We start from the raw sequence: 16,272 nt of genomic DNA, 5'->3' as shown, positions 1-16,272 counted from the left end.
AATAAAATAAACCATTTTGGTAAAGCAGCTAACTAATATTCAAATTGAGTTGTTATCCTTATAATGCTTGTAACAGGAACCATTAATATAGTTGATTGTAGAACTTTTGGAATAGAAAGCAATTGAAACATATTATGTGATTAATAAATTAGAAACTTAGCTACTTCATATGTATTTCAAGACTAGTAAAGTTCTTCACTACCTTTGACATTGTCTTCACCAATAATCTCTTGGTATTAACTTTATTATTTTACTAAAGCCAAAATCTCTTCAAAAAGAAAAGTTGCAATTTGTTAAAAAAAATATATACAAGTTCTAAAAGAATGTATAATAATTTCTTAAAATATATTAACCCATCATTAAATTCAAAATCATCATTTGTATGATTATGAAGATGTTTTTTGATTCTCTAATGCTTTAAATTTGATATAAATATTTTGATTAAATCTAATTATGATGTGTAGAATAGGTAAATAAACTTTGTGGTAAGTTACTGCTTGGTTATTGATAACCTTGAGAATTAGACTGATGGTTAGGCAGTTTAGTTGGTAACAGTAGGTTGTTAGTGGAATAAATGGTTAGGAATTCAAAGGGTCATAACTTTTGGAATCCGTTGGCCGACATTCCATCTTTTGGTAGAATAAAGAGGTTGAGGAAAGGAGATCGGGGCCAGACTGTGATAGTCGTAAGCCGGGGCAAGCTTGGTGCTACCTCTTTTTGTTTCTTTGTTGTTGACGAGTAATGGATAGTTTTTGAATATTGAGAAGTTAGTCTGGAGTGCCAGACTGTGAAAGTCATAAGCCGAGATATTGAATTCTGTGTGATAAATTGAGAAACTAAATACAATAGGTAAGTGAGAGATCAGTAATTGAATATATATATATATATATATATATATATATATATATAAACTACAAAGAGAGTAAGTGGGAGATGAATGGATAAGAATATAGAAGTATTGTTGAATTGATAGTGGTAAAATGGATTATGGATTGAATTAAGACAAAAGTAGTAAGCCTTGGTGTTTTGTAGTTTGATAATTGATTTCAGATAGGCAGAGTACAGTCAATCATGACACTAACAGACCCAATTCATATAACCAATCTTTCCCCGTATTTGAATCCACCTATATTAGTTCAATTGCTTTGGTATATTGAAGTTTGAATACAACAAGAACAAGATTTTGGTGTCGCTGCCGGGGAGATAATAACAAAATGAAATATTAGAAATTCATTATATAGAAGATGGAATTATATGTTGAATGAGAACGTGAAAAGAACCAGTTTTAGGATTACAAATATGTGAATTATAATTCAAGGCAGTATTGATTTTGTAAAGAAGAATGAAAGATTATAAGTAATAATCATGAAAGAGATGATTATCAAAGAATTAATTGACAAGCAAAAGAAAGACAAGAGCAATTATGCATAAGAAATCTCCTATGGGAACGACAAAAAGGAATTGTAAGTCCAAATAAAAGCAAAGGAAGAAAAATTCAAATTCAAATAGCAAAGAGATCAGTGATAACACCAATGGCCGCGGGAGTGCCAGAAGTACCAATTGCAGTAGAAATGGGAGCAGTAGGAGACCGAACTACAAGTATGGCACCATTACCTACTTTAAGTGGTTTGTCGGGCTTTGATCCCGATCACCATATATCTCAATTTTTGACAACCTGTGTGGCTAATAATGGTAGAAATGAAGACATTTGGTTGAGATGGATGCCAACAACTTTAAAAGATACAGCTTTTGAATGGTATATTCGGCAACCAGTGGATAGATTTTTCAATTGGAAGGCCTTGAGGAACGCCTTCCTAACCCATTTTAGACCAATTGGATTTGAAGATCAGCTTCATGAAAGTTTTATAAATAGTAGGATATTTGTGGAAGAATCCGTAGAGTCCTATTATGGCCGGATCACGGATATACTTTGTAAATGGTCAAATAATCAAATGCCAGATGCATTTATTTTGTCAATATTAATTAACGGTTTGTATCCACCAGAATTGAAAATGTTTGTAAAAGAGGCTCGACCAGCTACGGTAGATGCATCGTTGGCACGAGCAAAGGTGTGGGAAGAATGTCATTATGACCAATTGTTTACAATGGGGGGCCACAATGATTCTAAGTTCAGGAAGCCAGCAAATACAACCGAGAAATGTGTCGATGGATAATTATCCACAAATGGCTGATTCCAACATGAAGTATGTTATGTTATAAAAATCAATTAATGCTACACCAATCCAAGCAATAGCGCCAATAACAATGACACCTTATTTTACATTGACAACCTATCAACAACCAAAGTTGCTCACAAGTGCGACTGTTAAAGATCCAAATGAAGCCTTGTTATTAAATCTAATAAAGAAGTTGGAAGAATTGGCCAAGAATTTGGCTAAAGACAAGGAGAAACGACATAAGCCTTATAATACGAGACCCAATGTATGGTGTAATAATTGTAAGGGACAAGGTCATTTTGATACAAAATATCCATCACTGAGACAAACGAGTGTTCAATGTACATTTTATAAAAGAAAGCACCCTACTCAAAATTGTTGGCATTTACAAAGGCAACAACAGTTCAATAACCAGACAATACAGCCAACTCAATGGGATGTTAATCAAGTACAGACTGGAAATATGGGTGGTTGAAATAGTAATCGCTCAAATCGATCTAATCATGGCTTTGGGAATTTTCAAAATACTAATTATAATCTAGTTTATGGAAGAAAGATGCAGAACTATAGAAATAATCAAGGGGATAATCTCCAAACTATACCAACTCAATAGTCCAATTCTCGACCAGTAGCAACTGGTCAGCTAAGATCATTTACTATGGCTACCTGAAATGGACCTAGTAGATATATTCCAGTGGAGACTCCAAGTGTACCTGACAATATGGGTTGAAAATCACTACATTGCTACCGGTACTGGAAAATCGGTCATTATGCCAGTGAATACTCTAATCCAAGGTTTATAGACGAATATACTCTAGTATGTGGAAATTGAAAGCAATCGGGTCATTTTTATTATCAATGTAATGTTCCATTTAACCCTAATAATCATGATTAAGATATTCAATCGATTATGCAAATTGTAGAGGAAAAAAATAATAGAACACAAGAATCACTAATTTATTGGATAGAAGTAGTCCAAGCTATCCATACAAGAAGTCAGAAAAAGGGAAAAGGACCAATTCAACATTTGGGTGATCTTGAAGCGAAGGGCCAATTGGACCCAATTACAGGGCCATGCAATCTAGATCCTGAAATGGGCCCCTTACTCAGTGTAAGACCTGAATCGGTTGTGCACCCCAATGAAGTACCAATTACGAAGGCTTCAATTTCGTGTCAAGCTGTTTCATTCTCTACATAGTTTCGAGAAACATCCTTTTCATTTAAAGATCCTCTAAGAGGCATGAATTCTAAAGAACCAATATCCATCTAATTGGGAGAACAATCTTATCCGTTGAAAGAATCGATTGTACAGGCTCCGTCAAATTTAGTTCCAATAGCTTTACCAATTTCTAATATAGAGAAAACCAATTTACTTGCATTGGTGTCTAAGACCGGGAAGAAGAAACGGACATTGGAAATTACCACTAATACAGAACCATATGATATTCTAAAAGATTTGGGCACCATACAATCCACGATCTCTATGAAGCAACTATTGGCACTAGCACCTCAATGCCAAACTATCTTGAATTCTTCATTAATTCGTCACAGATCTTGAAATAAAGAAATTCGAGAAGTATGTTTGAATCCCGATCTAGGTGCACCAATGATTGATGTCTCAATTGATGGAGTATTATTATCAAAAGTGCAAGTAGACGAAGGATCTAGTATAAATCTTATGAATGCCGCTGCAATAGAGGAGTTGGGTTTGAATCACTTATTGCCTACTACAGTAGTTTTGAGAATGGCTAACTCCAGTCAAGTTAAACCTATAGGTATTTTACAAAGTATTGATAGAGTAATTGCAGGAATTACTTACAAAATTGATTATATTATTTTTCGATTGCGAAGCTCTATATTGTCATACCCAATTTTATTGGGGCGACCATGGTTGCATCAAGCTAAAGCTCAAAATGACTGAGGCCATGATACATTGAAAATTGAAAAAGGTAATGATAAAATTGTGCTTCAAATGTACCGTATCCAATATCATGGAGAAACTCAATTTGCGAGTTCAGAATTCATGTCAGATTGTAAAGATGAGTCTATAGAAGAAGCAATTGGTGCACCTGACTCAATTTATACTGATACAAGGCAAGTTATCAAGCACACTAGGATGAAATATCAGTGCAGAGGATGAGGAGAGTACTTAGTTCCTCCACATGTTATTGACGATTTTGATCATATGATTGCATATTGGATGAATAGACAAGATGTTAATCACATTAGTGCTATAGAACTGGAGTTAAAAAGTTCTAATTTGTTGGATTTTATGAAAGATTCTAGAATTAAGGAGAATATTATTCCAGAGACTCCTGAAATTCTATGATGTCAACCAATTAATTTAGGGAAGGCTCCCCAAATCATTCAGATTTACGACGATATAAAAGGCAAGGAGAAAGAAATTTGGGTGGATTACTTTTTAATGCATAAAACTGCTTTTGCATGGTTGTATGCGGATTTGAAAGGAATTCCACCTGAAGTTTGTAAGCATCGAATTATATTGGAGGAGAACACTACACCAATACGCCAAAGACAACATCGACTTAATTCAAAATACTCACTTATTGTAAAAGAAGAGTTGGATAAACTATTAGAAGTTGGATTTATCTATCCTGTTCCTTTCAATGAATGGGTTTCACCAATTGTTATGGTATCAAAAAAGAATGGAAAAGTTTGCATCTGTCAAGATTTCAACAAATTAAATGCGGCTACTAAAAAGGATTATTTTCCTTTACCATTCATGGATAGTATACTGGATGCCGTTGCTGGACATGAATGTTATTCATTTCTTGATGGATTCTTCGGTTATAATCAAGTTAAAATTACAAAAGAAGACCAATTAAAAACTACTTTTACTATGGATTGGGGGACCTTTGCTTATAAGGTTATGCCGTTTGGACTTTGTAATGTACCAGCTACATTTCAAATGATAATAATGCAGGCATTCGAAGATTATCTACGAATTTCAATGGAAATATTTCTAGATGATTTTTGTACATTTAATATGAGAAGTAGGCATTTAGAATGTCTAGGTCAATGTTTGTATGAATGGGCCAAATATGGAATTTCTTTAAATTTAGAAAAGTACAAATTTGGTGTATCTTCTGGTAAACTATTGGATCATATAGTTTCGATGGCATGCATTGCTACAGATCCGAATAAAATAAAGATTATAGGAGAATTAAAGCAATCAGACATTGATATGGGTGTTCGAGCATTTATCGGCCATGTTAGTTATTATCGGTGATTTATATATCTATTCGCAATTATATGCCTTTTCTTGACAAATCTCTTGAAGAAACCACCAACCGATGGGACCAATCCATTTTGGACAAACGAATTTACAATTGCATTCGAAACATTGAAACAGAAATCGATTTCAGCACCAATATTGGTGGCACCTTGTTGGACAAAACCATTCCAAGTTTATGTGGATGCATCTAATGTCACGATTGGTTCTGTACTAAGCCAAAAAGATGATCGGGGTTTTGATCATCCTATTTATTATGCAAGTCGTCAATTAATAGCAGCTAAAAGAAATTATACAACAACCGAAAGAGAAGCATTTGGGATGATTTATTCTGTACAAAAGTTTCAAAATTATCTTCTTGGTTATAAATGTGTTTCCCATGTCAACTATGATGCTTTAAAATAAATGATTCATAAGCCTCAATTGAATGGTCGTATTGTACGATGGATTTTACTATTGCAGGAATTTGACTTTACTATTTAGGTAAGACGAAGAAAATCACATCCCAATGCGGACCATTTATCTCGATTATCCAATATATTGGATAATGAATCCATTAATGATGCACTATCTGATGCGAAACTGTTTGCGATAGATGTAATTACTCCGGAGTATAGTAAAATAATTCAATACTTGACATTACAAATCTTTCCACCCAATTTCAATGAAAAGCTTAAACGATGCTTAACATTAAAATGTGCACCTTATACAATGATTGGTGAAGCTTTATATAAACAAGGTAAGGATGGAGTTTTGCGACGCTGTATTTATCAAACTGAAGTGTGTATTATATTGGAAGGTTTCCACTTGGACAATTGTGGTGGACATTTTGCGGAGGACAGCATGGCTCGTAAAGCTTTATAGGCTAGTTATTGGTGGCCAACAATGTTTGCAGATGCCCACCAATTCATCCATCATTGTGACCCATATCAAAGAACGGGTCGACGTACTAGAACTTCAGCAATGTCATTGGTACCAATTCTAGCTCAAGCGCCTTTTGAAAAATGGGGAATTGATTTTATAGGACCAATTGCACCAACTTCGAGAAATGGACAAAAATGGTATATACTAGTAGCAATGGATTACGTAACAAAATGGGCTAAAGCCGTAGCTACAAAATTGATAGTACAAGTACAGTAGCAACCTTTTTGTATCAAAATATTATTACATAATTTAGTTGTCCACGAGAATTGATTAGTGATCGAAGAACTCATTTATAAATAGTACAATTGAAGTACTCATGGCTAAATATGAGATAAAACATCGAAAGAATATACCGTATCACCCTAGAGCCAATGGACAAATGGAAAAGACTAATGGAATTATATGTAAAATCTTAACAAAATCAGTTTCAGAAGCGGGAACAGATTGGGACACTAAGTTGTTTGCAGCTTTGTGGACATACCGTATTGCATATAAAGTTACTACCAATGCTACCCCTTTCCAATTGGTTTATGGCCAGGAAGCAATATTACCTATTAAATTGGAAGTCCAAAGTATACGAATTGTTATATTTAATAGATTGAAAGATCAAGATTTATTATGGCACCGTTTAGAAAAATTGAAAAAATTGGATGAAACTAGAGCCAATGCATTAATGATCATGGAAACTACACAAAAACGAAGGAAGACTTATTATGATAGTAAGCTTAGACCAAAGGCTTTTATGCCAAATGATTTGGTACTTCTTTATGATAATTGATTTAAAAAAATTTCAAAAAAATTTCAAGTTCGATGGTATGGCCCATATCGAGTTATTGACGGATTTCTAGATGGTTCCGTGCAATTGGAAGATTTTATGGGTATTAAATTTATAACACAGATCAATGGCAATTGGCTTTAACTTTACTATATATAAACTCGAGATGGGTTTTTTGTTCCAAAAAGGTGGGGGAGAATAAATAATGATGATGATAGGGTATTTCATCATAACGAATCGTGGGAAATAAGGGGGAGTCGACCCAATTAATTGGACCATAGTAAGAAGTAGGAGGGGGGCTCTTGACATGCATTGTGTGTTTTTTTTTTTGTAGTTAAGGAGAAGATGGCGAACATGATATTTGAGAAAGCAAGGATGGAGGCTGATTGGAAGGAACGGCAAGAACGGCTGCATGTAGAGGTTGCGATGTTGCAAACTAAACTAGCCGCATTAGCGAAGCAGGCCAATAATTTAGTGCAGACCAATACTCCAATTTCATCAACAACTCCTTCGAAGATACCTTTGAAACCGAGAGAAGAATAGTAGAAGATATTGGAGGAGTGCGACAACCAAATTACCATCTTGAGTCTCAGGTACGAGAATTAGATTTGTTGAATGAAGATCAAACGGCTCGTTTGGATGGAGAACCATCGAAATCCGAGGCAGATGACGAAGATATAAAGAGGAGAAGGTCACCAATTCAAAGGGTGGTAAGCCAACGCCATTGACTAAAGAAGCCAACGCTACTACGTCTTTATAAGTTGAGGCTAAATAATGTTTGCGAGGGCGCTGCATTATTAGGAGTGGAGCCATGTAGAATAGATAAATAAACTTTGTGGTAAGTTACTTCTTGGTTATTGATAACCTTGAGAATTAGACTGATGGTTAGGCAGTTTAGTTGGTAACAGTAGGTTGTTAATGGAATAAATGGTTAATAATTCAAAAGGTCATAACCTTTGGAATCCATTAGCCGACGGTCCATCTTTTGATAGGATAAAGAGGTTGAAGAAAGGAGATCGAGGCCAGATTGTGATAGTCGTAAGCCGGGGCAAGCTTGGTGCTACCTCTTTTTGTTTCTTTGTTGTTGACGAGTAATGGATAGTTTTTGAATATTGAGAAGTTAGTCTGGAGTGCCAGATTGTGAGAGTCATAAGCCGAGATATTGAATTCTGTGTGATGAATTGAGAAACTGAATACAATAGGTAAGCCGGAGATCAGTAATTGAATATATATATATATATATATATATATATAAACCACAAAGAGAGTAAGTGGGAGATGAACGGATAAGAATATGGAAGTATTGTTGAATTGATAGTGGTAAAATGGATTATGGATTGAATTAAGACAAAAGTAGTAAGCCTTGGTGTTTTGTAGTTTGATAATTGATTTCAGATAGGCAGAGTATAGTCAATCGTGACACTAACAGACCCAATTCATATAACCAGTCTTTCCCCGTATTCAAACCCACATCTATTAGTTCAATTGTTTTAGTATATTGAAGCTTAAATACAACGAGAACAACATGATGGCTTTAAGACTTTTTTTTGGTTTAACTTTATATTTCTTTTGTAAGTGCCTAATAAACCCACAAGAAAGAACATCTTACTTTTCTTAGAAGTTATTAATTTAGTATATAATTTTGAAGTCAAGTTGAGATTATATCATATTATTCCATTTGGCTTGTCATTAGTTCAAAATTTAATTACTTATAAGATACTCCAAGTTGTTGAGATCAATATATGATTATTGTTTATAGAGCCTTTTCTAATAAATAGCGCCATTCTTCAAGAACATCGATTAATGCTAAAAAAATCTTATTGTAAATTTTGTACTTAATTTTTGTGGTAGAAATGTTTTAAGAGAAATGTGGAGCAAAATGGAACTTGTTGTGATTATATTATTAAAATATTAAGCAAAGTAAAATCTATTTCCATAGAGAGTGATTTTATTAATATTATTTATATGAACTAATATTGATGTTCATACAAAGGCACCCTTTATAAACGAATTTCTTTTTTTCTTTTTTTCTTCTAGAAATCATTCTTATTGATAGGGTTGCATGTTTAAAAAGGTCTTTGATAAAAAAATCTTTAGAAATTTGCAAAAACCAAGCAGCGATGTACATCTTTTGTCCGTGAAGTTCATCAAACTTTTCAAGGTCTGTGGATCGGATCTGCTTAATGCAAAGTAAGAATTCGACTATTTGTAATTATTGCTGAAAAATATACTTCTCATTAGGCATATGATCCTTGTAGTTGAAATTTCTCCATCACCAATTTTACATCGTGACTGGGATCTTCATTTTCAGAATGTATCAAGATTTCATTTACGAAATTAAAGTGTCGTCTGTGCTGCAATCTGAAAAGCGAGTTTTCTAATTTGTATCAGTTCGAGTACACTGGCCGTAAATGACTAAATGGTCGGCTATAAAAATTCCTCCTTTCACAATATAAATATCTTGTCCCATAATACATAGATTAACCGTTCGTATGGGCAAGTGAAACCTATATTTTCCAATTATTGATGTCTTATGGTCGATGAATTCTTTTCTCTTGGGTACATAAAGTCTAACTTGGAAAAACCACAATTCTTCAAAGCGGCAACAGCAAATTAAGTGACGCGAAAGCGGAGATGGATTTCCAATTAGATGGACACCCCGACGAATTCAGCTTCACGGCATTTCTCCAATCCCACCTCCTAATTGAAATACTTGAATAGCAACTTCTCGTGCCAAAGAATCAGCGATTTTCTGTGTCTGAGCCTCAGCATACACCCGAACCACGTCTTCGGTTCCTGATGGTCGCACAAAAGCCCTTCCTCCCTCATACTTCTCTGCAGCATCCAAATGAGATAGGGTGTGAATTTCCTAAAAGTACTTGAAATCAAGGTCTGTGTTACGGAGCAGACGCTGCTCAGTTAGAAAAGTTTCACACCAAACATCTTTCGCAAATACTCACCCACTGCCGAATCGATTGCAGCTTGAAGAGCAGGCGGAGAAGCAACTTTAGTTTCAGCCTCTGTTGTTTGAATTACGGACCTATCTGCAACTTTCACCTGCACATTGACAATGGGAACAAGACCAAAAACTTAAGTTCCATACACTCTGGAACTGAACCTTCGATGGCAAACTAATGCGAAAGATGCGATCAGACTAGGAAAAGATTTACAGATGCAAACCAAAACAATACAGATTTGGTATTACAGAACCCAATACATGTCAAACACAACATAATTACTGCGCAGCCTCATCAAGGATGCGACTAAATGAAGATGAAAATGAACCACACAGCTTGTAACATCTCAAAATAGACATAACTTGTATCAAGAATCCTTTACCTTCAGTTGTCGACTAGGCAGATCTGTGTACATCGCATTCCATTGTTGCAATGACCAGTTGCGATACTGGAGAACAGTCTCCACCATCAAAATTCCACTCAGGGCGTCTCCAACAGCTTGATTAACCATCTCACTGACCGCCAACAACCTTGTTGCTGCCTGACATACCTCCCCTGCAAGATCGGCAATTACCGTATTAATTTTCCGGGCTACGTTTTTCTCTGCTGTGCAATTGTTGTAGGAATACGTTTGAGGCGAAAACTATGACTAAAGATGACATGATGAGAGTGGCACTTTGTGCCCACAATGATCCATCGAATCTAAGCAAGAATGAAGGTAAAGTTATTGAAATAAATCTGCTCATCATACACCTTTTTCTTTTTGTGATGCCACTTCCTGTAGCCATTGCAAGAAGTTGTCACTAAAAAGAAAAGTCCCATGACCATTGGCCTCAAAATAAATTCCCACATCATACTGAGCAGCTCTTTTGTGAAGATGCTTAACCCCAGTAGGAGTTACCGCAACTTCTAAACCCAGCACTTGTTTGATATATTTTGTAGATGCACCATTTGCGTAAGCTGTTTGTATCACAGCAACTTTCACGGTACCGAAACCAGGAATGGAAGCGTTAGGATTCGTCACTGCAGAAAACGAGCTTGTCCCTCTCAAAATTTGTATCTGATCCATAATATAAGAGGCAAATAGAGTAGCGATCTTATCACCATCCAGCAATTGTAAAGAGGGAGAAATTTGATCCGTTTGCGACATTGAAGACATGTAAAAATATACAAGACGATCAGCATCACCATCAAGACTCGCACACCTGGAGATAAAATCCAAAATGAGGTCTTAGCAACACAAAAACAAGACGAGTCATGTTTAACATGCTATGAACTGAAAAAGTATCAACCAAATTATAAGAAGAAAGATTTCGAAAACATAACAAGTTAACACAACTGTATCCCTGTAGATCATACCCAAAAACTAAAGTTCAAAATAATGCATAGTACGTACCAGGGTACATTTTGGAAGATGCTTCAGGAGCCTGAGGTTCTGAAACATTATAATAGAACACTAATAATTTAAAACACATGGTACCTCTTCAAGTTGTCTGATAAAACCTCAAAGCCACGAGGAGGGATCTTCTCCTTTTGCACAAAATCAGCACCGACACCATCGTTAAGTAATCCTTCTCCTTCAAATCCGGAGTTCCGAACCTGTAGTCTCAAGCTTGGTGTGATCTTGAGCAATTGTAATAACTTCTCAGCACCCACACCATTGGCTGCATCCACAATAAGGTTCTCAAAAACGGTTGGTTCCCCATAACCAGCTGGTCGTAAACCTGACAAAATACTGTCAACACACGTTCAGATTGAAGTGCTTGCAGCGTGCTTCGAAATGGAATTCACAAATCACGTTTTCTTTGAGATCCAGAGGATTGAAATATTTGTGATTTAGAAAGCATACCCAAGCACTTCAATGAAAAGAAAATAACCGCCACTAGTATAGACACATGAGTGCGGTTGTACATCACAAGACTTCATTAGAACTGAACATGGGATATGATCAACACATATTTCAGCAGTAATAGACTAGATTTCTTCAAAAATGACTGCAAACGATTCATTTTCAACATGGTAAGCTTAGATCATGGAGGGGCTGCACTACCTAAAGGCCCTGGAAAGTGTTTTAAAGTAGTCGGATTCGGTTGCTGGAACCCTTCTATTAGAACATCGGACCATCCAGTGCAACTGAGGAGTGGTCAGGATTCCCATGTCTTGCGCTTGCACTCCTCTGACGGCTTCTACACCCTTCATCACATGCGCATATAGAACTATAATTCAAAGCTGCATTTGAATTACACAAAGCTTGCAAGACATCAAATATCCGAAAAGTCCAACTCTCAATGGACCACCAGAACAATCAAGACACTCACATGTGCATTGAGAACCGAGAGGAAGTATTACTTTGAGTGCGGCCTCGAGGAGAGACGCTCCACTAGGTCTCGTGTCCCTTCCGAGATACACCATCTCGCCAGTCTTACCTTTTCTCTGAATCTTCTCATTTATTACGATGTGCTCAACAACCTTGAACATAAAAATGTGACCAAATAAACACAGATAACCATCAGCAACAAACAGTAAAGATCGATACGATGCCTACTCATTAAACAATGCAGAGAACTGCAATGCAGCTGAGTCAGAAAAAAAAGATACTAATCATCGAACACAAGGAAGATGGCGAAGCAGGGACCAAATAAAACTGAGAAGAAATTATAAAAGAGGTTAACACGGACATTCGCACTTTTTCCGTTTCCCATCAAGACGATGCGCAGACTGCGCTGTGCCAAATTGGTCACGTCAGGGTGAACACGCATTGAAATGAAACAAAGAAAATAGAAAAGAAAAACACAAAGCTTGCAAGACATCAATCAATACACACCTGAATGAAATCATCTTCATCAGGTGCATTAGCTAGCAAGTCCGAGTAAGATTCCCAAGATACGGCCAGCATGCCGCCACTAGGGTCCACAAGTTTCACACCATTCTCATGCACAGGGTTGTGAGAAGCCGTAATCATCAGCCCTGTAACAGCCTGAGTACAGATTGAACGCAACGCAGCCAGCACGCCCATGCGAAAAATCGTAGAAGGTAGCAGTGCTGCGTCTGTACGAAAGCCTGCTGTTCCATAGGAGAATTTCACACCTGCATCCACTAGAAGACAAAATTCATATCTCCCATACACAAGGAGCTGACATTCCCGATCGAGTATACGGCTGAGCATTTAAATCCTCAAAAGAAGGTCCCCACGCATAGTGGCATAGCACGACAATCGGAATTATACAAGACCTTAATAGATTAAAAAGTAGGAGGAAAATAGGGGGACGGTGGACAGTACTGGGAAATGCAAAGCACAGTCGAATAAAGAAACGACAGAGGATGAGTGATGCAGGAGAAGAACCTGGGGGCAGCGGGAACTGAGAGGAAGCGTGACGGAGAAAGTCCTTGTGAATGGAGAGGAACGAGAGGGGGTCCATGGGAGAAGGGGCGGAGGAGGAGCAGAAGACGGAGAAGCAGGGACGATGGCGAGGGAGAGGGCGAGGAGCGAGGAGGAGGAGGGGAGCAGGGGGGGAGCAAGGCAGGGAAGAAGAAGACAGAGAATGGCGAAGGGCGAGGGATGGGCCGCAGGGTGATGGCGCGGGGAAAGGGAAGCGCGTGAGCAATGCCAGCGCGCACATGCTCGAGACTGTGGGAGACGAGGAGGCGAGTCGAGGGGAGTCGAGGCGAGGCGAAGAGGAGAAGAAGCAGAGGGAGTTTGCACCAGGACTGGAGATGAATGGGAACAGAGGCAGCCCTTCTTTCCTTCCTTTCCTTCCCTTCCCTGCCCTCCCACTGCGATCCAAGTTCGCTTCTGGATGTGCAGCTCGCAGTGCCACCACGACACCCTCACCATCACCATCACGAACCCCTCCCTCCCTGTCCAGTCCAGTCCAGCCCAGTGCAGCCCAGGGAAGGCTTGAACCACCACAGTTCCGCAGGGAGGCTCTCTGCTGGCTGAGCTGCACCATGTCACCTTCTTTTGCTACTCCTGTTCGATACTCGAATAGTGAATGTTTTTTGTTTTTATTGCAGGGTGATTGTACTGTACCAATGGCAAAACAGATTCCTGTGTTGCAATCTATGAGCCAGGATAATGTGTGCATTGCTGAGCAAAACATTCTTCTAATTTTTCCCTTTTCTTTTCTTAAATTGCATGTTTTTGGAAAAGTTTTAAATTGCCTCATTGGAAACTAAAGCTACTTTTAAACACAGAATCATGTACTCTTTACTAATGAAAGTGAATCCAACAATGGATTTATGCAATATTGTTCCCACCATGAAGAGAAATCTTTTAATATGTATTATTTTCCACACTTACTACATAAATTTGAAGAGTGTTAACCTTGTTACTTTTGTGATTCAACTTTTTGATTGTATGTATTTATTTGGTGTAGTTGTAGTGACACATTCTTCAATAGACAATGCTTACTTTGTGAACAACATTTATAAGATGAGTTCAATGTGATTATATGTGCCATTGGCATGATATACTTTGAGAGGATAAAATTCACCCTTCAATCCAAATTTCAAGATGGCCTCATTTAAAAATTGCTTGTTATTGGTGGTGTGTGGTGAGAGACACAATCAATAAGAAATAAAGAAGAACAAGAAAAAAACAAGTGAAAAAAAATACAATCAAATAATTACACACCCCAAAATCTAGTCATAGTCTATTTACTAGTTTTCAATCAATGAAAAACAAATTATAAAGTAAAAAGTAGAATATTATGTAGGTGATTTTTTATATTTTAGATAATATAAAAAAAGATGTAAATCTAAGTTATTATCAATAAATTATGATAGTTTAAAGATATGAGATTAAAAAAATAAATAATAAATAAAAAATGGATGTTTGGAAAGTGATTTGTTTAAGAGATCAAGGATTTAAACTTCATTAAGGCTCACCAGTAGTATATATGGGTATGCAAGAGAGGCAATAAGGATTTACTCTTATCTCCCTGCCTACATTCAAGGTACTACAACCTTCATAAGATATATGCACCTTCTCTCTTATAATTTCAATACTAACTACTAGTCTTCCTATTTTCTACTAGTAAAATCTCTTTTTTGGTATTTTTGACTACAATATGGTGTCCTATTACATTGAAGTAGTCATACAACCTTGCAAGACCTTCAAATCTTCCTCTAATTCTTCATAATAGCCTCCTAAGATGATAAATTTATTTTTAACAAAGTCTTAAAAATATGTTCTAAAAATTCCTAAATAATTATAAAAATCCTTATAATAAATCCATTACAAAGTATTGCTAGGAGTAACAGTGCATATGTTGCAATTGTAGAGATAGATAATATTAAGAAATAACAAATATTTACATAATTAACTTTCATAATTCAAGTCAAATTCATCAGGTATAAGAAAATTTATAATAATTTTTGATAATTTTATTATATTATAAAATGTGATACAAAAAATTTAAAAGTTATTTTTAAATATTTTTATTATGAAATTAAAATTAAAATATTATTTTTATAAAAAATTAGATATATACATATTAATAATTTCATATTTAATTTATTCTTTTTTTTGAAATTTTTTACTTTTTGTAAAATAATTATACAATCTTATATTATACACATTAATTTTATATTTTATTTTTAATAAATAATAACTTAATAATTATATTCAAGTAATAATTACTTATTATTTAATATTTATATGAATTATTTTTTTATATTATATGTCATAAACATATTACAATTAATAAAATATAATAAAATTACATACAAGTAAATAGAAGTAGATAAATTTGATAATATGTTGTGGAAAAACTTTTAGAAGCTTCATAGATGCAAATTTGACTTTTAAACTATTTGTAGGTGATTGCTTGGTTGAAAACATAGCGAATAAGTTGGATATATGTTGCATATATTGACCACTTGCTTTACAAGTTGATCACTTATCAAACAAGTTGTCCATATGGTGCACATATTGCAAACTTGTCATGCAAATTAGACACATATTAAATGACCTATACAATGTCACCACATATCTTTTAGTTAAATAGTGTATATAGATGCAAAAATAAATTCTTCTTCATTCTTATCAATATCTTTCTTAGCTTCTTCTTTTAGTTTAAAAATCTCTGATGTCTTTGTAATTGGAAATAGTAATTCTAATTTTTAATTTATATCTATCTTTTATTTTTTTACTTATTTATTTTTAATATCAAAAGGATATATTAT

At 35.6% G+C, this 16,272-nt stretch overlaps 1 protein-coding gene across 1 annotated transcript; it reads right to left on the bottom strand.

Annotated features, from left to right (window-relative positions):
• Positions 1–9,481: 9,481 nt before the first annotated feature.
• On the bottom strand, positions 9,482–13,831 carry LOC112292885 (phosphoacetylglucosamine mutase). The gene is made up of 9 exons (XM_024541837.3): positions 13,430–13,831; positions 12,911–13,173; positions 12,436–12,555; positions 12,137–12,279; positions 11,567–11,821; positions 10,840–11,291; positions 10,469–10,641; positions 10,090–10,186; positions 9,482–9,964 (listed from the first exon to the last, which is right to left on the bottom strand). Exons 1-9 carry the CDS (start codon positions 13,704–13,706, stop codon positions 9,804–9,806), a joined length of 1,941 nt encoding a protein of 646 aa, XP_024397605.1. The 5' UTR covers positions 13,707–13,831; the 3' UTR covers positions 9,482–9,803.
• Positions 13,832–16,272: the final 2,441 nt, after the last annotated feature.

The sequence above is a fragment of the Physcomitrium patens genome, chromosome 15, assembly GCF_059467195.1.
Source record: "Physcomitrium patens ecotype Gransden chromosome 15, ASM5946719v1, whole genome shotgun sequence".
NCBI lineage: Eukaryota > Viridiplantae > Streptophyta > Bryopsida > Funariales > Funariaceae > Physcomitrium > Physcomitrium patens.
The sequence above is the reverse complement of the archived record's forward strand: the minus strand, read 5'-3'. Positions and strand labels throughout refer to the sequence as shown.